This window comes from Heliangelus exortis, chromosome 26, assembly GCF_036169615.1.
Source record: "Heliangelus exortis chromosome 26, bHelExo1.hap1, whole genome shotgun sequence".
NCBI classification, from domain to species: domain Eukaryota; kingdom Metazoa; phylum Chordata; class Aves; order Apodiformes; family Trochilidae; genus Heliangelus; species Heliangelus exortis.
In genome coordinates this window covers 4,300,985-4,327,078 of record NC_092447.1, presented here as the reverse complement: position 1 = coordinate 4,327,078, position 26,094 = coordinate 4,300,985, and the positions used below count along the sequence as shown (strand labels likewise).

Here is a 26,094-nt window from a genome sequence, read left to right as displayed (position 1 = left end):
ATATTCAGCTGTTTCTGAACAGAATTTGTGTCTCACAAGCTGCTTGGAAATGTTGGCTTGGAAACAGCAGTGTAGCATTCGGAGCCTGTCTCTCCTGGAGGGGAATAGCTGGCCTTGAGCTGCTCCACAGGCTGGGATGCTTTGGAGCGTGGGATCTGGCTGACATCTCCCAGCAGGCTCCAGAAATCCCTGCTGGAAAGGGGCATGGTGCAAATCCCCCTCCCCAGCCCAAGAGGAACTCCCAAACTAAAGATCAGGAGGAGCCCCCAGCCCCTCCTGTCCCTTGTCCCTCTTCCACCTGGGCTGTGGAGAAGGTGCAAGATGTGCAGAGCTGTTCTGAAACGGCACCTTTGCTTCTGCTCTGCTGGTAGCACGGCTCGAACCCCTGTCCCAGCATCCCAGCCTGGCTTCCATCTGCTTTCCCTTACAGCTCCATGCTTGGATTCCTTGTGTGAGAGCAGGTCGAGGCTCTTAGACCTCCATTTCCCCCGAAATGAGTAGCAAATCAATGCAGGCCTAATAAAAGATGATTGGAAATTGCTAATAGGAGCGTGGGAGGGCAGCCCTGCCTCCCCAAGCCAATATGAGTATGGATTTTCTCATGCCAGGGACTATAAACAGTTCTCAATTCCCTAGGGGACCCTGGATGTTCACCTTCTCCCTTTGCCCTCCTTGTTCTGCAGCCTTCCAAAAGGAGCCTGGGAAGGGCAATTAGCTGGATTAATTAGCTCGGATCACCCGGAGAAATCTTCTCCTCTGCTCCAGGTTCAGCAGCTGAACCCCCCCCCCCTGCCCTTTGTATCACTGGTGCTGGGGAATGATGTATGAAATCCGGGTGGGTTTGATTCATATGAGTTGTGTTCACCTTGCAGAACATGCTGTCACCAAAAAAAAAAAATAAACCTCCTTGTTTTAGTGCCAGGAGAGGCTGTTGGGCAGGCAGCAGGATGGGGTTTAGATCCTTTTCCAAGGGAAGAGGCTGCTTTTGAGCAAGACTGATTGCCAGGCAGGGGATGGCTGCACAAACAGTAAATAATAATTAGAGCTGTGTCTGGAGGCTGTGGTGAGGAGCAGGGTCCCATCACCCCCCCCCCCCTTTGCTCTGAAAGGGACAGTTCCTGACCCACCATCCAGAAGGTCTAAATAGATGTTGCAAAGAGCAAGGGGTTGGCAGGGAGTGGTGAAGCCACCTGTCCCTTGTCACCCAGGAGGAAAGGTGGTCCTAGTTCATGTGAGGATGCTGCTCAGGCTGCCTGCAGTTTATGATCCCTTCCATTCAAGGTGTTTTTTACCAGGGGAAGTAAAACCCTGCTGGGTGACTGCTCGGCCTCTTGCTCCCTTTCCCTTGGGATGCTCTGCTGCCTCCTGCCTCGGGTGTGATGCCCGAAGCTCCATCCCCTCCTTGCTCCCACCTGCACACGGTGCCGAGGCAAAAAGCCTTAATGGGGGGGAAAAGTTATCCACACTTATTGAACTGCAAAAAAGGCTGGTTTTATATCCCTTTATTGGAATATAAAAACAGCTTTTATAACCTTTTAAAGGGGCATAAAAGCAGCTTGGAGACTAGAAAGCTCGCTCCAGCTGAAGGCAGGCAAAAAGAGAGGAGAGCAAACATCTGCTGTGCCCTGCGGTCAGAAGCAACCAGGGGGGGTGGATGGGGACCCTGGGACCCCCAGGTCTGAGCTGGTTGCTGTGTCACTTGTGTCAGGGAGGTTTGGAGCTATTAGCAGCCTGGCTCTGGGCTTTGACACTTGTTCCTCCTCTTGGTGACTGCAAAGCCGGTTCCTCAGACCTCTCTTGGGAGGGGTAGGTGTGGAACTGAACCAGCCAGCCTCTTTAATTTCATTTTTCTCCCTGTGAATAAACACTGCTTTGGCTTCCTTCCTCCTGGGATGAAGGGAAAGGTCTTGCTTTGAGGCTGGAGGGAAAGTTTGCTCTGCAGACTGCTCCAGCCTCTCCCATGGCACCCAACCTGCCCTCTGGGACTCCCAGGTGGCCCAGCTCCCCAACTTGGTGGCAATGTGGATTAATTTGGGCTGTGTTTTTGCAGAGCACTGGGGAGGTGTGATCCCAGCTGGGCTGAGCACCACTTACAGTGGCAGCAAAGAGCAGGAGGGACCTGAGCAGCTGGTGTGTGACATCCCCCAGCTCTGGGGCTGGCATGCTCCTGGCCACTGCTTGCTCTTGTCCCTGCTGCTGGCTGCAGTGTTTTGGGGCAAGCACAGCCACCCATGGCATGGGATTTGCTGCCTCCTTGCTCATCCCAACCAGCCACGGGTAGAAGCAGCATCTTCAAAACCAGGAGGACTCTTCTTCCACCTCTTCCAGGCTTCCTGGACAGTGACCTGCAAGCATTGGGCACTGCAGGTGGTCACAGCCTGGCTGAAGTTGGGTTTTTTCTGAGATTTGCCTTTTCCCTGAGGTTTGCCTTTTCCCTGTCCTTATCTGATGTGACATTAAAAGAGGAGAGTGACCTTTACATGGGTCTGCAGCTCAGGGAGGGGAGAGCTGAGACCCCCCCCAACCCTGCAGCCAGGCACATTGTGCATACGGATAGGGCAGGAATTTTGGTTTAACCCCCCCCTACCCTTACCCCCTCATCATCCCCCAAATAATAAGCTTCCAGAGCTAATGCTGTAGGGATGTAAAAAGGATGGGAATGGGAGCAGCTGCTTCTAATTTCACTTCACGGGGAGGGAGGTGATGCTGAGAGCACCCCGCATTCTCTGCACATATTTTTCATCATTATAGGCAGAAATACCAGAGTGGTGACAGATATTAATGCAGTTCACGCCGGGAGAAAATCTTCTTTCCATCAGACTCAATGTGCAGCAAGAGGGCAGTGCCATTTGCAACCCTAGGGAGGATCTGTTTGAAAGGTGACATGTTTTTTACCCAGGAAGTTTTATTCCCAGACAAAAGTTCGCGTCGGGGAAAAAGGACACCTGAAACCATCCCACTGGGAGCTGTAGGATCACTCCCTGCCTGCACCGTAGGCATTTGTGGTGGTGCTGGGAATTAATTTGGATTTTGGTGCTCTCTGCATGTCACCATGGGGGTGACACTACCCTCGGGTGGCAATTTTGGGGCCCCCAGCCCTGATGCCCAGCAATGCTGGGAGCTCTGCAGAGTTCCTCTGTGGAGGGCTGCACTTCCTCGCACCCCTCAGTCTCCTTTTTATTTGCTTATCCCACTAAATATTCATCAGTAACATTTAAGACAAAGGAAAGAGATAATTACAAGGGGAGAGGTTTTTTTTTTTTTTTTTTTTTTTTTTTAGTATTAAAGGTTAACAGAATTCTTGGCATTTGTGCCTTGTCGATCTCCATGTAATTATGCTCATTTCCCAGAATTCAGAGGCGACCGTGCCTGTTAATGCTCAAAGATGGTACCCCGGGAATTAAATTTATGAGATCATTTCTCAAAATCTTCAGATTCCAACCCAGCATCTTGCATAATAGCATGACTGTTATTAATATTATTCTTGGATGCACAGCACGGCGAGGGTCAGAGGACTGGTGGCAAAACTCAGATTGATACAGGCAGACAAGCAGCGTGCCTGCCTTTTGTTCCCAAGGAGTATTCCAGCAGCTTGGAAAGGAGATTCCAGCTTTTTGCTGGAAGTCGTGGTCTAAATGGATGCTAAATGCTCTGGTTCTGGTGGACCAAGTGGCTTTCTGGTAGGAGGGAGCTTTGCAGGGAAGGGGTGTGGATATGGTGATTGGGTCAGCATCAGGGCCATGGATCTTCCCACTTCTCCTTGGGATTTATGGTGTGTGGGGAACATCCAGATGGGCTGGGGATGGTCTGGCTCGGTGTGTGTTGCTTGGGATTATCCCAGGAGAAGGCACAGCAGCTCTTGGAGCTGCCCCTCCAAAGGCTTAGTCCAAAATGGCCCCGAACTCTGGGGAGAAATTCAGGGAGGAGAAATTCCTCTCTTTGTGTTCCCAGGGGCTGTGCTGGAGCTCCCAAATGCAGGTGGTGGGACCTGAGGAGTGGCTGGCTTTGCTTTTCAGCTTATTCAGCATTTTCAGCTCTTAAAAAACGGAGTGAATTTGAGTTGTGGAGCACTGGGTTAATGTCACACACTTATAAAATGCTATTAGATAGCTAATGGCATGGTTTTATCCCATGCTGTCAGCTGGCTCTGGCACCTGATTCCAGGCAATCAAAAGTGCTTTTGGGTGTGTTAAAATAGCAATGTAACCTTACAACAATGCAACAAGAAACAGATCTCAGTAAAATCAATGTTGATTTGTACCACAAATCAATCCCTATTCATAACTTAGACTGTGCCAGTGGGGCTCAGTATCTCCTTGATCATTTATTTCCCTCCCTGTGTGGATGTTTGGAATTAAGCTTGGAGGTGTCATCTCATAAATACACATCCCTGGTGGAAAAGGCTCCAACACACAACTCTGGGTGAAATCCTGGAGGAAAAAACAGACCTTGGGGACTGCTGGGCATCCCTCCCTCAGCTCAGGTCCAAGCTGCAGCTCTGCCTGGCCCATCTGTGCTGTACAGAGCATCCTCCAGGATGCTGCTGGGTATTCCTGCAGGGATCAGGGATGGCAGGCAGCTGCTGATGGGGCTTTCCTCTTCACCTCTTGAGGTGTTGCAGGGAAATAAACCCTTTATCACCTCTGGTTTTGGAGCAGTAGCTTGGGGCAGGCTTTTGCAACCTTTTGCAGCTCAGCCAAGGGTGCCCTGGAAAGAGTTAATTTGTGTTTGGAACTCCCAAGCACCCTGAGCAGGAGGAGAGGGAGCGACAAACCCAAGCCCAGCAGTTTTTTAAAGGGCAAAGAAAATGTTCCTTTTTACAGCCAGGCACCTGGTACAAAGTGCAGGCAGCAGAGCCTCAGCTTGGCTTTAGGAGAAGCCTCCCCAAAGCACCCTTTATTCACATTTAATGGGATGCTTACTGGAAGTTTATATAAATGCCAGTTAAATATTAACAGCATCTTTAGCAGGGATTAATGGGGTCTCCTATGTTGCTTTTAAACCCCATGAAGAGGGTGCTGGTAGCTTCTGCCTGCCTTCAGTGGAAGGGATTGAGGGCTGAGTGCCCGTGAGGATGCTTTTTGCATTCAGAAAACCAGCCTAGAAATGTCCCCAAATGGGCAATTTGTCCAGCATGGCACCAGAATGCCTTTGGGGTGTGTGTGGGGGGGGAGAAGAACTCCAAATGGCTCCAGCCAAGGCTCTCAATCATTGTTTCTTAATTGGGGCCACCATTAACGAAGGGATAAATGAGTCAGCTGGTGAGCAGAGAGGGAGCCCATGTCCTTTGTGTCTGCTGTGAATGGTTGGAGACACTGAGGGCTCAGTAGTTATTCAAAAAAAGCTCCCCCAGCCTCGTGTGTCATTCACCTGACTAATGCCCAGAAAATGAAGCCCTTTTTGTGCAACTCTGGGCTTATTGGAGAATAATGTGGTCTGGGATAGCAGGATTGGGGTTATGAAATCATGTTTTCATGTTGATGGGAAACCAGAGTGGCTGGAGCATAAATTACCTTTCTGATCATATTTGGCACTTTCAGATTAAAAATAAATTTCCACTTTGGGGGGGGTTATGGATTGCTATCTATTGGCTTCCTGAATAGCAAAAAAAAAAAAAAAAAAAAAAAAGAATTAAAAGAAAAAAAATCTGTCTGTACAAATTGCCTCGCTCTGCCCTACTTATTGAAAGTCATTTTATTTTTTTTTTTTTTTCTTCAGGAATGAAATCTTTCTGTGGGGGGAGGTGTAGTGCTGTGTGGATATAGGTTTGCAGGCAGGTACCTAGGCACAGGCTGTAATGGGAAGATCTATCAACCATCCCTGCAAGCTGCTACAAGCAAAAGAGATGCTAGGATTGTGCTGGATATTTCTGAAAAGGCTGGAAAAAAATGCAGCCATCGTGTTGGTTTAGAGGAACCCTAACTGTGATTTTGCATTTGCTTATCATCAGCCTTTGGGATTCAATTAGATGCTTGGGCTTGATTTTGCTCAAAAAGCTGGAGATTGGGGTAGTGATTGCTGGAAGAGTCCCAGGAGGAGCTGGGGCCCCTTGCAGCAAACCAGAGGCCCCAGTTTTCTTCCCCAGGGGAATTTTTGGGGGCTGATTTGCTTAAAAACTTAAAATGAAAGCCCCAGCTGGCTGGCAGAAAGGGCCCACATGGGGCAAGGACAGAAAGATGTTTACAAGAATCACTGTGAACTGGCACTGCCACCTTTCACCCCAGCCAATCTCTTTCTAGAAAATTGAGTAAATATCTGCTGAAAAGGGGGGTGCCTGGCTGACAAACCAGAGCTGCTCCTTTGCACAACAAACCCACGGGGCCTTTGCTCCTTCTAACCCCTTCCCCATCGGTGGTTTCAGCATCCTCCCTGCCAGTTATCTTCCTCTCCTCCATCCCCATCCCTGCTCCTCTTCCCACCCCTGCTTCTTGTGGTCTCTGCCAGGAGAGGGGGGCCTTTAGCCTCCTTGGAAAAAAAAAAAAAAAAAAAAAAGGAAGGTTGAGGTGATAGAGAAAGAGAGAAATATACACTTGGAGTGTGCCTAGGCTTGGCTGGTTTTGTTTGTCTCCTGCCTGTTGCTTGCAATGGGAAAAAGAAAAAAAAAAGGAAAAAAAATAAAAAAGAAAGAAAAAAAAAAAAAAGACAAGACTTTTATCTAAGTAGGAAGAAAGGGAAGAAGCTGCAAGCAAGAGGCTGCATTTCGTGCTCAAGTAGGTGCTGCTTTACGAGGGGCTCAGATTCTTCTTCTGCTGTGGTCAAAAACCAACGAAGGAAAAAAAAAAAAAAAGACTCCCTCATCCCCAGAGGAGGCTACAAAGCTCTCTTTCTCTTGCTGCTGAACCTTCACAGCTGGACTCAGTTGCTGGCTCCTCTGCTGCTGGAGCAACTGAATTATTTAAAGGAATCTTGATTTGGTTTTCTCTTTGCTGTTTTCCTGCGTTGTGTTTATTGTCTATAGATATTTTTATAGTCTGGAGCAATTACAGCTGTCAGAGAAGAGATGAGCTGTGACAGGCTGATTTATATGTACATTGTATGTATGCAAGAGAGGGAGATGGGCAGACAGACCAGGGATTCTGCTGGGCTTTAGTATGCAGGAGCTGGTGATATTGGATTTAAATTCCTCAGGATTTTTCAGACTCTGCTGATGATCTCCTAACAATGGGCCAAATTCAGCCCTTGCAAGGGCTGAGGCTGCTCAGGGTCATGTTCTGCCCCCACCTCTCAGGTTCTGAGTGTAGGCAGGTGCTTTCTCTTGTGATTTAAGATGCTCCTGGCAATCTGGGCTGTGTTAAAAGGTTAACTGGCTGTGGTTATTGGAATCCCTTTGATTTTGCTGACACAGGAGATGGGCTCTGCCCATCCAGAGGAGCAGCCTCACGAGGAGATCAAGCTCTGGTGTGATGAGTGAGGTGGTGGCTCGTGGGTCCTGCACCCAAGGGTGGTCCCCAGTACCACAGCAGGGTCCCCATCCTGCCCGGGGTGCTTGGATGCTGCAGGAATCAGCAGAAGCAAGGTCTTTTATTCTTTTATTATTATTCTTTTATTATTATTCTTTTATTATTATTCTTTTATTATTATTCTTTTATTATTCTTTTATTCCTCACTGACCTGTGCAATGCCATAACCTTGTTTCACCCTGTTGCTGGTGGGCTTGCTTTTTGCAGTCAGGTTTCAGGGTCCCCCTCCTGTGCAGTCTGTGGGATGTGAAGGGAGGTGGTTACCCCTCCCCTGACAGAGCAGAGAGCTGCAGAGTTTTATTTCTTTGTGCCAAATAGCTGGGAAAAGCTGGTGTCCCCTTTGGACTGGAGGCAGCACGTCCCACCAGTGCTAAATTCAAGGAGCCAGAGAGCTTTCCAAAGGGGAAGAAGTAGAGAAAGAGACTTGCAAAGCAATCCCCTTCTCATATGACCTATCAGCACGCACAATAATAATAAAGCTTTATTTGATGGAGTGTTTCCTTTGCCCGGCACAGCTCCATAATGTTTTAGAGATTAAATAGCACAGTTAGTGAATTAAGCAGTAGTTTACAGGGGATTCGAAGGCTCCAGGGATTAGTAACGGGCTATGGATCCTTTCACATCTAGGTCACCAGTTTGAATCCAGCTCAGGTTGGCAGCAATTCCAGGGGAAAAAAAAAGAAAAAAAAAAAAAAAGAAATTGGTGCTGTGTAATAGCTGCTGAGCACACGGTGGGGGATAGAGGGAGGGAGGAATTTTTGGGTAGAGTCCTGTGTTGCAGAGGAGTCACCAGGGGTGGGGGGGAGCCTTGTTTCCTCTATTTCTGGGATCGTGCAGCTCAGGGGGGGAGACTCCAGGGGCTCAGCACCCCCTAAAAGCTGTGCCTGGCTGCTGGCTCTGAGACTTTGTGCTCCGAGGATGGCTCCCCGGCACCTTTCCCCAGCATGAAACTGTGCCTGGGAATATTAATGTGTTTAGCCGCTAGCGGAGGGAAGGAGGAATTACCAGGCATAAGCAAACGCGATATTGGTTAAATTATGAGCTGATAAAAAGTACGCGGGGACCGTGCCGGTGGCGGGGGGAGGAATTCGCCACTTAAGCTCATGCTGTGAGAGGTGCAGAGGAGCGGGAGGGCAAGCTCCTGCCTCTCTTGCTTGACTTCGGGAAGGGGGGGGGGAGGTGGGAGGGGAAGAAATTGTCCCGTGCCTCAGTTTCCCTTCCTGCAGAGGGGCTTTGCTGCCTGGGGAGGGTTGGCTGCGGAGGCAGAGGAGGGCAAATGTTAGATGTAGAGTGGTGCTGGGCGCAGGTAAGCGCGGCGGGGAAGCGGGCTTGAGGCGGTGGGGGGGTTGTCCTGCTGCCATCACCTCCCCCCGAGGAGCCCGGTGCGGCGGGGGTTAAAGTGGGTGTCCTTCGCCCGGGCTGGCGGGTGGAGTGCTCGCTGTTCCCCGCCTGCCGGTGTGCGGGTGCGTGTGCGGGAACCCGAGCCCGAGCTGCGGCCGGGGCTGGAGCCGCTGCCATGACAACCCCGGGCAGTCAGCCTGCATCCCGCCGCCCAGGGATGCTGCCGGCCGGCGGGGCGGGGATGCTGCTGCCGCCGCCGCCGCCCCCGCTGCCCCGCACCCCGGCCTCTCGCCGCTGAGGGCACCCCGGCATCCCCTGTCCTGCATCCCGGCGTCCTGCATCCCTTCTGGACCAGCCCGCCTTTGGGACCCGACCGCGGGGCTGTTGGAGAGGAAGTGTCAGGCTCCCGGGAAGCCTTTGCCCGCTGCTGTGTCTCTTTGCATCTGGACCTGTTCTCTAGTTCTCTCCGAGGGTGTTTTGTTTTGTTTCGCTTTTGCTTTCTGGTTTTTACTGGTTTTTTGGACTGGCCCCGCTCCGCGCTGACAACTCGGGACAAGCGTGCGGGGCGGGAGCGGGGCTCAGCCGGTGCCTCCTCGCCCAAGTGAGCCTCGGACTGCTGCTTCCCTGGAAGAGCCGGCTCGCCCAGCGTCCAGCACCTTTGCCACTTCTCCTCCTCCTCTTCCTCCTCCTCCCCACCCCCCCCCGGCCCTCCCGTCCTCCTCCCTCACCCAAGGATACTGGGGACTCCCTCCGGATGCCGCTCGGCAGGCTCAGTGCTCTCAGGCTGCCTTGCCGGGGGCTCTCCTGATCTCCGTGGAGCTCCGCATCGCTCGCCCCGGTCGTTTTGCTCCCCCCCATCCCCACACACACGCAGCCTCTCCTTCCTCATCCCCTTCTCAACCCCACCTCCCCACACCCCCCCCTTTCCCCCCCCCCCCCCCCACGCACACCCCCTTTTTCTCTCCTGGTGGCCTTGTCGGGTGTGTTTTTTGCCTGTTGGAAAAGTCCCTGCTGCCCAGGATGGGGGTCGGTGGGTGCTTAGCCCTGCCTTGGAGGTGCCTGGTCGTCCTCTGTCTCAGGCTGCTCTTCCTTGTGCCCGCAGGAGTGCCCGTGCGCAGCGGAGATGCCACCTTCCCCAAAGCCATGGACAACGTGACTGTGCGGCAAGGGGAGAGTGCCACGCTCAGGTAGGAGCAGCTGCATTTCTGCCTTGGGAGGGGGGGTGTTTACCCGGGGGGGTCCCGCTGCACGGGGAAGGCATCTGGGTGTCTTTGGAGACGTGACTCAGTTTCCCCCGCAGGGGCTGAGTGGTCTCGGTTGGCAAGCGGAGAGGTTTGGGTGTCGGGGGATTGGGCTTTGGTGTTGTCTCCCCCTTGGTTGTCTCTGGAAAAGTTATTGGGGGATAAAAACGAGGGAGTGTGATTCTCTTTTGGCCACTTGCCCCACCCCGGGCTTGGCTCCTGCTCTTGGTTTTCATGGTTTGGGCATTTGGCTGCGTTCGGTGGGGGTAAACATCACTGTGCTCCTGGGGGGCAGTGCTGGGGGTGCCTTCATGCGTGTCAAACCAAGCCAGCTGGGAGAAAGGAGGAGTTGTCAACCCCCCCACAGTGGGATTTGTACCTCTTTCCCTTGCCTAGACCTGCTGGGATGGGGTGGGAGGTCCAGGATGGGGCTGGTTCTGGGCAGGGGGGTGCTGCCCTCCTTGCTCTGGGGGCAGGGGTTTGCTGCTCCCCACTAGCATGAACTCTTTGGGGTGTGGGGGAAATGTGGGTCCAGGCATTGCTCTGGGGTCCTGTTGCCTGCAGCAGGGATCTGAGGGATGCAGGGGCTGCCAAGAAATGTGTAATTTTGACAAGGTGGAACTTCTGGGATATCTTCTGCCCGAATCATACCCATCCCCGTCCTCGCAGCAGATGGGCGCAGTCATCCCAGAGGATGTTTGATAGGGAGATGAAAAAGGAAAAGACAGGTTTTAATTGCAGCCTTGGGAAAGTGGGGCTTGCAACTCCGGAGTGCTCAGGGAGTGACTTTCCTCCGGCGGCGTTTGCGTAGGTGACACAAACATCTGTGGGGCCAGCTGGGTGTGTGCACTCCTGCTTTATGCCAGTGAGTGGAGCAGGGCCAAGCCAGGGCAAAAAAAAAAAACAAAAAAACCCCCAAACCTCCTGAGGAATTTCATCCAGGTCTCTTTTTCCAAGGGCTGGGGTTGGTCCCTGGAAAGGTGAATCCTGTTTGCAGCCCCCCACCCCAAAGATCTCTCATGTTCCCTGTGTTGTGGCATCTGGGTTTGTCTTGTGTCCCTGGCATGAGTGGGCAGTGGGTGGCTGAGGGGGGAGGACAGGGTGTCTCGCTTAGGAATTTGTCCTACTGAGCTGGGCTGAAATAAAAAAAGCAGCTCCTTTCTTCTCCTGAAAGGCTGTGCCCTCCCAAGCACCAAGCACAGAAATCGTGTGGATCTTGGCATGGGGGTGTTGGGGTCAGCTTACTGGAGGTCTGTAAAATCCACAGGAGGTGGCAGCAGTAGGGTGGGAGTGGGCACTGGTGCTCAGCAAACTTACTGGATGGAAGGAAATCACTGGTGTTCCGTGGGGGCCTGGGAAAGGGTTTCTGGCACAGATCGTGCTGGTGCCCTGCCTGGCACCCCTGGGGGCTGGGGTAGACCTGTCAGCCCTGCCTGGTGGGTGCCCTGAGAGAACAAAGAGAAGCAGGGTGGGTCAGCAGGAGGGGTGTTTGCCCTCTCTCAGGGAGACCCAGTGGGAAAAGGGACAAATCCTGTTCTGGGGAGGGAGGGCAGCAGCTTGTCATCACCCCAGGGCTGCCATATGCACATCCCAGTTCAGCTGGGGAGCTGGTCTGGTGGCAGGGGATGTCTGTGTGTCCCTCCCCAGGTGCTTTGTCAACTCCAAGTGTGCCCCAGGAGAGTGGCACGTGGGTTCTGGGGTGTGCAAACTGTGCAGATGATATTCCTGCTGTCTCACCCCTGGCTTGGGAATTGCTCTTGGAAATTAATGTCTGACTTGCTGACTTGGTGCACTGGTTTGGTAGCTGGAGAGGATGGAGGATTTGGTTTGTTTTTTTTTGCAGTGGCATTTTGCTTCTGGTTTGAGGTGGGAGTTGCTGCATCCCCATGGTCCCTGGTCCCTGTGGCCATGATGTGCAGAGGAAAATCACCCATTTCCAGAGGTGGAAATCAAGGAAGCATGAATCTTCCTGCCTGCTCCCCTCCTGGTGTAACCATCGATCTGGTGTGGAGGAGTTAACTTGTTCAGAATAGCAATGCTGCTCAGAAAGGCTTCAGCAGACCCCACTGCTGCTCCCCCTTCCCAGCCCTGCCCTCTGCTAGGGTGGCAGTCAGGAAAAAAAGGGCACAGAAAGGAAAAAAAAAACAAAAAAACCCAAACAAACCAAATTCTTCTCTTTTTCCTCTCATTTCCATGTGGGGTGGGAGGATGACGAGTTGCAGCCAAGGATTTGGAAGGAAGGAGGTGTTTCTAGAGGTGCTTGCTTGGTTTTTCCCAGCCAACAAAAGGGAGAGCAAGGGGAGAACTTAGCAGCAGCAGTTGCTGAAGTGCTCGGAAAGTCCTGTAGCACCCAGGGGAGGAGGGCTTGGAAATGGGTTATTCTGTCTGGGGTGGCTGGGTGCCCAGGTCTCTGGGCTGCTTTCAGCCAAGGAGGCTCTTTTCATCTCCATCCCCACCTCTCCTCCAAGCAGAGCTAATTCAGTGCCTGTGAAAGGAGCTGGATTGATGGCCACGAGGAGAATTCCCTGTTGGAAAAGGCACAGGCTTTGCTCTGTGCAAACCTGGCTGCTGGAAATATAATATTAGGACTCACAGAGACACCAGTGATGTTCAGGTATTTCCTTCTGTCTCTGGTGTGTGCCAGGGCTGTGGTCATGTGTCTTGTTTTGGTAGCAGCACTTCAGGTCATTGCATTAAATTTAAATCTGGGGTTAGACTTTGGGACAGAGCTGTCATCTGGGACAGGAGGGGCAGGACTTCCTCCTGGATGCAGCAAAACCTGGAGGAGGAGGAAAAGGCTTGGGGATGGGTGCAACAGCTTGGAATTTTTGCTGATGCACGTCTTGGACCTGAAGCTGGGGCTGCTCCTGGTTTTGGGGAGGGTTTGGATGTGTGTGAAGGTCAGAGCTGTCTCTGGTGAGGATGAGGATGGTCTGCACCCCCTCCCACTTCTGCCCTCCCCAGCAGTGAGTGAGTGGTTCACGCTGGAGAAAACCCATCCTGAACTCCCATCCAGTGTTTGAACTCAGTCCAGGCATTGCTGAGACCTTTGGAGTCATTCTCTCAGCACCACAACAAATGCCTTGATTATGATTTCACTTTAATTGGCTTCAGTCAGCACTTTCCACAGAGAGGCTCTGACAGTCCCAGGTGCAGGCGTTTGAGTGGTGGCCCCAGAATTTGTCTGTGCCTTGGGCAGGTCAGGCTGTAGGATGAGGGTCATTTCTCTGTACATCTCCTGGTTTTCTTAGCAGGGTGACACCATTCCTTTATTTGGTCCCCTTTGGATTCTGAAACGTGAGCTCAATGCGTGTTAAAAATTGTGGGTTTGCTTTTTTTTTAACCATGATGTTTCCTGTCCTTTCCACTTGGGGTTAGAAAAAGGCCATGCACTTTGCCTCTGAGATCTGCCACGCTTTGCCCGAGCCTGTTTTGCAAATTTATTTTGCCCCTGTTGTGATCTTGAAGGCATTTTGGAGAAATGATAAGTGGGCTGTGAAACAGACCAAAATCAAGCACGTTTGTTTGATGGATGCAAACTAAGTGCTGGTTTGTGAAGCAGAAAAGAATCTTTCTCAGCAATGGGGCTGTTTTCTATGACTCTTTTAAGTCCAAATAAGACAAGTAAGAGCAGGACAGGGCAGAGGTTGTTGATGAAAGGGTCCAGCCATGATTGCTCAAGCCTGCTCAGCAGCTGCAGGGCTCTGTGTCTGTTTTGCTCCAGGCTCCCCACTCCCACCTTTGCTGCAATAACCCCAAAAAGTGAGGGGTGTTGCTTGACCAGCCAGTCCCCACACCCCCCAACAAACTCTCTGGGCACTCTGAATCATGCTCTGTTCATCCCAGCACTCCCATCTCCTGCCCTACCTGGCCACCCCTCCACCCCACCTTGCACGTCTGCCAAACTCCTCATTTCCTCCCTAGTGTGCATCTCCCATCCCATTCCCATGGTCTCCCAAGCTCAGTACTTGGGATTTTCTTGTCCTGCTGCAGTTATTGATGTCAGAGCCTTGCCCAGCAGAGCCCAAAGCTCCTGACTGCTTCCCTGCCCACTTCCCAAGCCCAGACCAGGGACATCTCCTGGGGTTATTTTGTTGTTACAGAGCAGTGAAGAATTCCTGAGCACATGGGCTGGGACCAGCCCCAGGAATCCTGCCTGAGGATGGAGCTGAGCTGGCAACTCAGACACCAAAGGTTGTCCTGACTCCAGCACACTCACCTTCTCTTCCAAACCTCTCCTATATGAGCAGCACTCAGGGTTAGGATGTGAATTTCTGCTCCCATCGGGGCCGCTTCACCCCTGCTTCTCCTCCTCCCATCATTCCTGGGTCCTCCAGGAGGACCAGGAACAGTCCTCCTTTTTGGCCAGGCTTTTCTTTTCCATGTTCCTGGAGATCCTTCAGCAGAGGGGCTGCAGGAGCCCAAGCAGTGCCCACGTGGTGGTTGGTTGCAGCTTGTGAGTCAATGACTTTGCTTGCGATGGCATCTTTCTGAAAGGGGAGTTTATTGCTAAAAGTGACATGTCAGCAAATCTTCACCACCTCTCTCCCATCTCTGAGATGGAATCAGCTTAAAGTAGGGGAAAAAAAAAAAAAAATTGTCATATGCATGGATTATCTTTTTTTTTTTTTTTTTTATCTTTTTCTCCCTGAGTGCAATTTCCATCTGAGATGAGGCAAGTTCCTGATTGCTGTGCCAGAGGAGGGCTTCCCTTTATAGTTCACTGCCTGTAGCTCACTGGAGTCTCCTAGGGGACAAGCATGTCATCTCCAGCAGAGGGTTAAATATCTCCAGGCTCTCAGCTCTGGATAGATTTAAGTCAAAGAGAGTAGTACCCTGCTCCTTTGGGATGGGAAGGGCTGATGGGGAGGATGGGGAGGAAGAAAGGCAAAGAGGATAGGAGGTCAGAGGAGCTTGCAGGTGACTGCCCAGTGGAGGGTGGCATTTCTAATTGCTAAGCCAGGGTTTTTAGCCCTTCAACCCACTCTTCATGTGATGTAAGGTGCCTGTAAGGTCCTGTAAATGGGTTTATTTGTGTGTGGCACTCGATACACTTCCATTCTGTGAGTCATCTGCTTGCATTGCAGGCTTTTTGTGGCAGGCTGCATCCATCAGTAAGGAAAATGCCAGGAGTGTCCTACTGGAGGACATGGCCACCAGTGTCCTGCCCTTGCCTGGAGTTTATAGGGGCTGCTGGGAGTCTTTTTCAGTGTCAGAAATCTTCGTGGCAGGGGGACACGGTGTGTGGTTGGGGTTCTGCAGAGCTGGGTGGTAGGGGGATGATCACCAGGTAGGAGCTGAAGCAAAATCAGGGATTGGGACCAGCAAAAGCAGTGCCACCTCCAGCTGTGGGACAACCCATAGCCCTGGGTGCTGCTGAGATGCTTTTCTCATCACTAGTGTGAGCTGACCTAGGTGTTTGTGGGTGACAGGCAGCTGGCCTTATCTCTAGCTCTTGGCCATCCTTGGGGACTGTCCCCAGGCTGGCAGAGTCCCCTGGGGCACCCAGCATTCTGCTGCCTGGCCCTGCACACTGTGACCTGGCAGCTCTGTGGGGTGGAGATCTGTGGGGTGGTTGCCTTCAGCTTGCCTAAATTATTGCCTTTTGTGTTGGCTTCACTGGAGTCACTCCAAGTGATGCTGCTGGAAAAATCCTCCTCTTGGTCTAGCAGAGTTTTTTTCTTTCTTCCCTCTGGACCTGCCCAAACCTTCCAGTTTGAGCTCAGACACCCTTGTTTTTGTCTAGGAGGAAAAGGGAAAATCAGGAAGGAATTTATGTACACCCCATTAAGTGGGAACTACCCTGGGATAAATGGGAATGAATAAATAAATAAACAAGAAATGCTCTCCTGAGGTTTGGTTTTTCAGAGGTGGTACAGCCACAAAGGAGCCAAGTCTGAGACTTGGGTCTGGATGTTGCAGCCTCTCTGCTGAAATGCCAAAGGTGTCTTAATCATCAGTATATTAAAAATGTTGCCTTAAATAAGGATTCTTCAGCTGGCAATGAGTGGCCTTGGCTCTCACCACCAGCAGCCATGCAGGGAAGCAGTCCTTGGTTTACATGCAAAGTGAGGATGCAGAAGAGCAGATGGGTGGGTAAGGAAAGGCTGAAGGTAAACTTGGCTTTGCAGCTGGATTTTCCTCTGGAAAAACCAGGAGCAGGGAGATGGAGCCAAGGTCTGGAGAGCTGAAGCCTGGTCTGAAGGTGAGGACACCTTTGGGGAGAGAGCTGAAGAGGAAAGGACACCAAGGGTCAAACAGGAGACATGCGAGTCCAGCTCTGCATGTCAATGAGGACAGAGTAAATAAGGAATAAAACCACCTTCCAACATGAGCAGCTGGTGAAATATCACAGGTTTTTTTTTTTTTTTTTTTTCCCAGAGATGGAGATTTTGACCGGCTCGGTGCCTGCAACCATAAATGGCTCTGACACCTGCGTCTGTTTTATCAGACACATGCAGAGCCCCGGCCACCATCCAAACATTTATTCCTTTGGATTCTGGAGTGTGATTTTAGTTTTTGTCCCCCTTTTATTTTTTTTATCAGTCATCATGGTGGGATTATTATTATTATTTCGCCAGCTTCGCATCCTCTGTTCAGCTGTGTTAAAAATGCTGTGTTTTTCCAACTTGAGTTTCTTACGTAGGTGGAATGATAGAAAACTGTCAGAAAACTGGATAATTTGCTTTTAAATTACCCAGGGTAGCTCCATCTTCAGAGCCACCTCAAGATGGTTTGGACCTACAGATAGGCACAGCACTGATACTTGAAGGTATATTTAGGTTCTTACCCTAAAGCCCTCCAAATTCAGTACATTGCAGGGTCAGGGCTTTATTCCAGGATAATCTTTATCTTACATCCTTATTCTCTTGTAGTCCAGTACAAAGCTCTTGATGGGTTCAAAGGAAGAGTGACCCAGGTGAACACTTGAACAAGTATTTTCCAAGGCTCTGAATGTCTGATGCTTATCTTGCATTGCAGGAGCTAAGTGAGCACCTCTTGCTTGTGCTTTTATTAAAAAAACCTCAGGCTTGTACATTTTGTTATGTAAAGAAACGTACAAATTTTTATTTTTAAAACAGACCCTTTAGTTTAAAAAAAAAAAAATCCATTTCTTTCTTTTGTACTTTGGCTGGAAAAACTGTTTAGAATTCCCTTGTTGGGAAGATTGGGTTGGAAAAATAGCATTCCTTTGAATCTGAGTTTATAAGTTCATTGAAGCATCTTGTCAAGTTCTGCAGGAAATGCTCTGATCAAGCTGCAGTGAGATTGTGAGTTTGCAAATCTGAAACAGAGCAATTTTGATTCCATTCATTCTCAGAAGGGGAGGACTTCTGGATACACAGAGTTCTCTTCAGCTGAAAAAATTCTTTCCCTTCTCACCTCCGAGCTGCTTTACATTTTGGAATCATTTTTTCCATCGGATTCCACCCCTCCTTTTGCTTTTTTCTCATCAGAGGAGCTGTTCTGTGTTGAACCAGCCAGGGTGGATGTTGAATAGACATTTTCCAGGGCCAGATTTCAGCCTGACCCTGTTTGCTCAGCAAACTTGCACAGGGTGAGAGGGCAAAGCCAGGGTGGTGTTTGGAGGGAGCAGTTTAGAGATGCTCCAGTGGGTGCCAAGTGATGGGATTTAGTCCTCCACAGGCACCAGGAGCAAGAGGGATCCATTAGCCTTGACTTGGGTATTTGTGAAGTTAAAGAAAATCTGTGTTCTGAGGCAGGTAGGACATGGGCAGGAGCTCTAAATCCTATTTTGGGGGAGTCCTGGAGTCCACCCTTCCTCCTGGAGGTGGTTGGTTGAGGGAGATGGTTGGTTGGTGCGTGGCAGCTGGGGCTCCTAAATTTTTCTGTTTGTCCTTGGCTCCTGGAGCTGTTGACACTGTTCAGCAAAACATTGGGGCCCTTTACCTCTGACACCTCTCTGAGCCTGGAACCAGCTCATGCCAGGCATTTTGGTGACCTCCATCCATTCCAGTGGCACTGGAAGTGTCACCAGAGAGCCAAGGGCTGAAGAGATCACAGGCTGGGAAATGACCTCTTGGTCCTTCCAGAAGGAGGAGAAACTTCACCCACCCTCCTGGGACCCATCCTCTGGGTTGGGTGGGAATTGCAGGAGGACCCCGGGGAGGTTCAGTGGGAAAGGGTCCTCAGCACCAAGGGTTTTTCAGGGAGAGGTGGAAGGGGAGGCTGCTGAATCGATGCACTGGGGAGATGTCAGCTCTTCCTCTCAGCTTCCCTTTGCGGCACCAACTGTCAGTAATTTAACTAACGTTTTGTAAATAAATGTGGCATTCGGACAGCTGTCACCACGCCTGTTATAAACACTCCTTTTGTCACTAAAAGCTGGCAGCACCGCTCTGTTTCCCTTGCAAATGCAGCCACCCCTGCCAGTTAGCTCCTGAAGCCAGGGCTGTCAAGGAATCACATCCCGGCCGGTGGCTGGGAGGCTGTGGTTTCACCCAGGGTGCCCGGCCAGGCATTGCCAGGGCCTGGTGTGAAGGCAGCTTTTGCAGCTCGAAAAGAAATAAATGACCCCATCAGCAAGCAAGAAAAACCCATTTGGATGTGGCTGTAGGGCTGGTAGGTTCCCAGCCAGGACCCCGGGCGGTCCAGCTGCAGCGCTGGTGGTGGCACCGGTTCCTCTGCCATCCCAGCTCCGTGGGGAGCACAGAGAGGATGAGGTGGGAAGCCCAGCCAGACCCAGGCTGTGATGTGCCAAGGGAGAAATTTGCCTTTGGCACTCAAACTTTTCACTTTGGAGCGTGGGCTCCTGCCACACAGGTTCTTGGTTTCAGTAATTCGGTCCCTGTGGGACTGGGTTGGATTTGAGTGGAGGAATCTGTCCTTCGAGCCCCTTTGTTTCAGCATTGAGCCCCTTTTTTTCAGCACCTTGGTCCTCTTGGGCTTATATTCAAAATCTTCAGACTGTCTTGAGTGCTTCTCCTTCTAAGAAACCTGACTGGAGAGGGGCTGCTCTCGTCTGTCTCTCTGCTTGGAGGTCTCCATCCTCCACAGCTTTGCTCCTTTCATCTTGCAGGGACCCTTGCAGCTCCAGACAACCCTCCCTTGGCTTCTGGTGTTTCTCTCCTAATACTGGGATGGTCTAAGTTCCAGCAGTCAGCACCCCTTGCCTTGTGGTGCTGCATTGATGTGGGATGCAGGCAGTACTGACATCAGCACATGACATCTCTCTCTCTCTCTCTAAGCTGCTGTAAAATTAGCTTCATCTCAAGTGGCAGAAAATGATCATATCCTCACTTGAGGGCGATGAAGAATATTCCTGAGTCACTGCTAGCAAGGAAGGAGGCAGAAAATCCAGAGTGATACACAACTGCCCACTCAGTTTTAATCACTGAGGCCATTTGCTGCTGCAGAACCTGGAGCTGCAGCTTCCTCCTCCTCCTTCATCCATCACTCCCTTAGCAGCTCGGGCTGCAGATCCCAGCAGGGGCAGAGCCATTTCCCATCCCACAGCCAGGCTGAACATCTCCTACTTTTTCCCTGTCCAGGGTAGGAAGGGTCAAGGCTTTCTTTTCTTAAAACGATGGGAGGAAAAAGATGGAGCCTGCCCTCCTCAGGTCTCCTCCTCCCAGGCTGTCAGCCTGGTAAAAACTCTGCTCCAAGCTCACCCTCATCTCCACCAGTTTTCCCTGCTGCCTCCAAAGCAGCTGCTGTGCCCATGAGGATGTTTCCTTTCACTTTTCTCCCCTGTCAGCTTTGGTTTGAAGCTATCTCCCTGGATTTTTTTTTTTGTTGTTTTTTTTTTTTTTTTTTTTTGTCTTGGATAAAGCCACCCTCCTTCCTACTGCCAGCTCGCTGCTTGGGAAACCTCTTGCCAAATTTCCTGGTGACTTAGGCCAAGAAAACCCTTCAAACCCACTGATGATCAGAAGCAAAGCTCTGTTGTAACCCTCCCCTTCGTTGCATATGCTCCTTGGCAACATGTTAGTGCAGAGGACTCCTCAGAGCCTTCCTGCAAGTCCTGCCCTGCCAGTTTGCTCCTGAAATCCAGGTGGGAACCCTCCACACTCCGGGCTGAAGGCTCTGTAGAACCCTGGCAAGGTTCTTCAGCTGGAGGATCACCTCCTTCTTCTGCTCTTCCATCATCACCAGCCTGGTTCAGCATCATTTTAGGGGAAACCAGTAGCAATCCTCCAGTTTGTTCAGGTGTTTGAGTGAAGACTCTTCTCTCCAGTCAGAGCTTGTCAGTATTTATCCCTTAACCTGATTTTTCAGATGTTCTCTATCCTGCAGATTTGCTGGGATATGCTATTCACACAAAACTCTCCTGGTGTCAGACTTCTGCTAGGATAGCTTAATAGCTCCTACCAGGCTGCGAGGGGAAAAAACAGGACTGGAAGCAGCACAGACACACAGAAATGTGTCAGAGCAGGGGGTTTGCCAGCTGAAAAAAAAAAAAAAAAAATACTGCAGAAGCTCACTCGCCGAACCAGCGAAAGTTTTCCATCCCATTCAGCCAAATCTGGGCAAGTTCCCTTTAGTCCCACTCTCCTCTCCATAATCCCTGACAGCTTTGCAGGCCATGCATTTATTTGTCAGCCCAAGCAGGTGCAGAGCTGCAGGACATGGGCTGAGCATCTCGCTTTGGTGGTTTTTCCAGCCCCTTTATCCCTGCGATCAGCACTCGGCTTCATTTCCTTTTTTTCGCCTCATCCTTTCCCTTAAAATTAAAAAAAAAAAAAAAAAAGCAAAGCCTGGATGCTGCATTCTGGGTTAGGTTCAGCAGGAACCCAGGAGAGGAGTAGGAAAATGAATAGATGGGAGGTAATTTTGGAGAGGAGTGTTACAACCAACCACCCCCCAGCACGGTTGTGTTCTGCACACACCATCCAGCATCACTCACACAGAGCCTGGGTTGATGGGGTTGTAGATATATATATTTATATACCTTGGGCACAGCTCTTGAACAAAGATACAGTACAGGGGGAGAGGAATTCAGGGAGCTGCCTGTTGAGAGAGGCAGGAGACAGGGATAAAGCAGCAGGAGGTGGTGTAGATGCTGCAGCTGTACTCAGGAAAAGCAGTGCCTGGCTCAGGGGAGAGGTGGGGGGACAAAGCCCTTAATAAATTCTCTAATCTTTTCTCCAGGTAGTGCCAACTGCTGCTTGTTCCTCCTGCTGTGAGGCTGAAGCAGCCCCACTAACCTCTGGCAAAATCAGGAGGATAACAAGGGGAGGGGAAGCTGACTTTGTGGCGTTTTTTGTTTTGGGTTTGTTTTGTTGGTTTTTTTTTTCCTGGGCTTGGGAAGGAAGATATAAAGTTGAATTTCAAGTGGGGTTGTTGCAGTAATGGAGGGAAATGAGAAATGCTCTTCAGCTGCCTTCTCCTTCCTCGTGTCCCCATAAATAACCCTTCTTGCTCAGAGACATCTCAGCTCTTAGAGGAGAGAGCTGGGCTTGAGCTGTTATTTTCTTGCTGCAGCTCAAGGGCCCCTTCCTCCTTCTGCCTGCCCCTGCTTCTGCTTCTCCCCAGGGCTGCTGCCTAGAAAGCAGTTTCTCTTCTCACATGGACCCTGGTGTCTGGGGTCCTGGGACTCCTTGGGCTCAGACATTTCTGCTTACACCTTCTTCCTCTCCACTTCTGATGCCACGGAGGGACCAAGCTGTGGTGCCACCTTGGTTTTCATAAGTAAAAATCCAAGGATGAGCAAAATGTAAGCCCTGGGGGATGGACAGCAGCAATCCCAGGTTTCTGCTCCTGGGGACACAGCCAGAACCTGTTTAAAACCCACATGATGTTTTTTATAGCTCCTTCCATGTCCACCCAGCAACCTGTTCTAATAAAACCAGGTTCAGCCATGCCAAGACTTTACCCAGCAGTGAAACCTTGTCCTTCAGTGGGCGAGGCAGAGAGTGCAAACTGTGTCTGGGGACCAAAGGACTAAAAGTCACTATAGAGAGGTTTTTTTGATGTCTATGAAGTCTTCCTCTAAGGATTTTTGGCCAGGTTTTATGTGCAGTTTTGCCACCCACTCTCTAGCTCACTTGCCCAGAATTCATCCAGCCCTTCCTTGTCCATTCATGGATGCCAGGAGCAGGGCATCTCTTCCCTCTCTGCATCCCTTTTCCACTTCAGCATTTCTGTTACGTTTTGAGAATGAGCTGTCCTTATTTCTGACAGGTTTTATGGAGGGCTGGGTGTTACATTTCTGTCACTTCCACAATAAATAGACAGGTAGAGGTCAAGAGACCTCGTTAGTCACAGAATGAGCTCAACTCTTGTATGAGACACCCAAGAATCTGTGTGGGAACTGGGGAGGGACGTGAGACTCAAGGGAAAAGGGAGCTCCAGCCTGAGCTTGTGGCATTTCAGATTAAAACATGTAGGAACCCATCCATTCCCCATGGTATGTGTGGAGCTGCTCATTAAATGCAACAAGGAGCCCAGGTGGGAAGGGGATGAGCATCCCCTGTGTAAGGAAAGCTGTGAAGATGATGATGGAGACACAGATTCCATCAGACCAGGTCAAGAAGAACTGGAAGCTCAGGGTTGTGCTGGGAATGCAGTTGGGATCAAATGGGGGATGCTGCACTTTGCATCCCTGGATGGCAGGACTGCAGCAGCTGGTGGCTGTGGCATTGCTGGAACTGGTTGGCTTGTCCTTCCTTTCAGTGACAAAAAAAAAAAAATCAAGGCAAAAAAAAAAAAAATAAATTCAACAGCAGTGACAAAAAAAAAAAAAAAAGAATAATAAAAAGGCCAGTAACTCGCTTTCCAGAAGTTCCTAATGCTGCAACAGGCAAAACACTGGAGATAAAAGAAATAAAAAAGCGGAGGAGAAAGGGAGCAAATGCATTTATGAGCTCTCAAACTAACAGCATGCAACTCTCATATTATTTTTCCTCCTTAGCCTTTGAAACAGAACAAGGGCCTGGAGCCTTCTCGGCAGATGGACAATGTGTGTGCCTTAACCACTTAACAGCCATTAGCCTAATTTCACGTACTGGAGCCAAATTAAATAATAAGTAAGAGGCTATGAAAAGCTGGTTTGGAGGCTGCGTTCCTGCCTTTCACTTGATAACCTTCTCATAAACAGATGCTCTCTCTCTACCCTATTAACCTTGTCTGAGAGTGGGGAGGGGGCCTTTGGGGGGAAGCAAACAAACCAGACCTTGATGGGGAAGAGGAGGGGAGACAGAGGGCCCAGATGTGGGGGTCCTCCCTATTTTGGAGCCTCCTTTGGCTTTTTTCCCCCCCTCCCCGATGCCCTGGCTGTGGAGGAGGTGCTGGTTCTGCAGTTGCATCCAGGTCATTCTGCAGGTGCCAAATGATTCATCTTGATCACCGAGCCCATCTGTACCTGCTGGGTGAGGCTGTGCCACCCGGAGCTGATTTTGTGGACAAATCTGTTTGACTTGGAGGAAAGGGGAGAACGGTGCTGGGAGACACGAAAGGGGAGGTGGCCCCGTGGCTCGGTGCCTGAGCCCACCCCAGTTTTTGGCTGCACCCTCCCTCCTGCTTGGCCCACAAGCTCACCCCTTGCAGATGAAGTCATTTTGCTGCTCCCTGCCTCTCCTTCCCCACGTTGAAACAAAAATAGTACTTGCCTAAGCTTTGGGAATTTGTGAGCATTAGGTAGTTTGCAAACTGCTTTTGACATTTATTTTGGCAACGGGAGGGCGAGGTGTTTGCAGGTGTGTGCAGAAGGGCTTGCATGTGGATTTTTTGGGTTTTTTTTTCTTTTTTTTTGCTGCAAAAGCTTTGGGGGTGGCTGCATCCTCACACCATCCCCCCTCCCCCCACCTCTAACTATTGCTTTGCATCTCAATTTCAGACCTTTTTAAGTTTCCAGGGGATTATAGATGACGGTGCAGCTATTTTTGGTGAAAGGTTTTATTTATTTAAAAAGCCATCTTAGTTCATTAAAAAGATACATTGATGGGAAATAGATGAGCACTTCTATTACTGGCTCCTAGAGTGTGAGCCCGGGGCCAAGATAATGTGTTGTGTGCCCTCCTTTGGTGCAAGAAAGAGCTCTGCATGGAAACACCCCAAAAAATTTGGTGTGTGAGCCATCCCAAAAATTTGATGCAGGAGCCATCCCAAAAATTTGGTGCATGAGCCATCCCAAAAATTTGATGCAGGAGCCATCCCCAGAATTTGATGCAGGAGCCATCCCAAAAATGTGATGCAGGAGCCATCCCAAAAATTTGGTGCAGGAGCCCTCCCAAAAATTTGGTGCAGGAGCCATCCCAAAAATTTGGTGCAGGAGCTATCCAAAAAATTTGGTGCATGAGCCATCCCAAAAATTTGGTACAGGAGCCATCCCAAAAATTTGATGCAGGATCCATCCCAAAAATTTGGTTCAGGAGCCCTCCCAAAAATTTGGTGCAGGAGCCATCCCAAAAATTTGGTGTGTGAGCCATCCCCAGAATTTGATGCAGGAGCCCTCCCAAAAATTTGATGCAGGAGCCCTCCCCAAAATTTGGTGCATGAGCCATCCCAAAAATTTCGTACAGGAGCCATCCCAAAAGTGTGATGCAGGAGCCATCCCAAAAATTTGGTGTGTGAGCCATCCCAAAAATTTGGTGCAGGAGCCATCCCAAAAATTTGGTACAGGAGCCATCCCAAAAATTTGGTGCAGGAGCCATCCCAAAAATTTGATGCAGGAGCCCTCCCAAAAATTTGGTGTGTGAGCCATCCCAAAAATTTGGTACAGGAGCCATCCCAAAAATTTGGTACAGGAGCCATCCCAAAAATTTGGTGCAGGAGCCATCCCAAAAATTTGGTGCATGAGCCATCCCAAAAATTTGGTGCAGGAGCCATCCCAAAAATTTGGTGCAGGAGCCATCCCCAAAATTTGATGCAGGAGCCATCCCCAGAATTTGATGCAGGAGCCATCCCAAAAATTTGGTGCAGGAGCCATCCCAAAAATTTGGTACAGGAGCCATCCCAAAAATTTGGTACAGGAGCCATCCCAAAAATTTGATGCAGGAGCCCTCCCAAAAATTTGGTGTGTGAGCCATCCCAAAAATTTGGTACAGGAGCCATCCCAAAAATTTGGTGCAGGAGCCATCCCAAAAATTTGGTGCATGAGCCATCCCAAAAATTTGGTGCAGGAGCCATCCCAAAAATTTGGTGCAGGAGCCATCCAAAAAAATTTGGTGCAGGAGCCATCCCAAAAATTTGGTGCAGGATCCATCCCAAAAATTTGATGCAGGAGCCATCCCAAAATTTTGGTGCAGGAGCTATCACAAAAATTTGGTACAGGAGCCATCCAAAAAATTTGGTGCATGAGCCATCCCCAAAATTTGATGCAGGAGCACTCCCAAAAATTTGGTGCAGGAGCCATCCCAAAAATTTGGTGTGTGAGCCATCCCAAAAATTTGGTACAGGAGCCATCCCAAAAATTTGGTGCAGGAGCCATCCCCAAAATTTGATGCAGGAGCACTCCCAAAAATTTGGTGCAGGAGCCATCCCAAAAATTTGGTGCAGGAGCTATCCAAAAAATTTGGTGCATGAGCCATCCCAAAAGTTTGGTACAGGAGCCATCCCAAAAATTTGGTGCATGAGCCATCCCCAAAATTTGGTACAGGAGCCATCCCCAAAATTTGGTGCAGGAGCCATCCCAAAAATTTGGTGCAGGAGCCATCCCCTCACCTTGGTTCAGGCTCCAGGGATAGGTGTGGGGGGGTTTGCTCCCAGTCCAAGGTTTCCAGCAGTTCCTTGGTGCAATTTGCCTTTCCATCCTGGGAGCTTTTCCTCCTTCCTTGAAGTTGTCACTCAGGCTCTGCTTTCATATGCAAACCCCCTCCCTCTGACTGGCACAGGAGCTGATAAAGCCAGATTTTCTTACAAGTTTGTTTCATTTTGGTCCAAGTAGGAGTAAATGAGTCTCTGCCTGCGGCGGGGATGTTAGGAAAGGCTTTGTGCTGTGTGGCTTCTCTGAGGTTCAGATGAGGATGAATCTCATTTTTCTGTGGCCTTTCCCTCTGTTGAGCACTCGCCGAGTCCCTCTCCTCTACCTGGCTGCCTGTCTGTACTAGACTTGCAGGTACTTAATGTCTTTGAGCCATCTGTTCCTCTGT

General features: G+C 50.3%; 1 protein-coding gene across 7 annotated transcripts in view; it reads left to right on the top strand.

Annotated features, from left to right (window-relative positions):
- LOC139807767 (protein CEPU-1) overlaps positions 1-26,094 on the top strand; it is a 334,589-nt gene that overhangs the window by 189,939 nt on the left and 118,556 nt on the right. For 2 of the 7 annotated variants that reach the window (XM_071769148.1, XM_071769146.1), the window contains exon 2: positions 9,904-9,988. In XM_071769148.1, the coding sequence (XP_071625249.1) occupies positions 9,904-9,988 (85 nt within the window). Of the gene's footprint in view, positions 1-8,691; positions 8,767-8,912; positions 9,403-9,555; positions 9,640-9,663; positions 9,989-26,094 lie in introns of those variants that run through there. The other 5 variants (XM_071769152.1, XM_071769150.1, XM_071769149.1 and 2 more) reach the window with 5 other exon arrangements.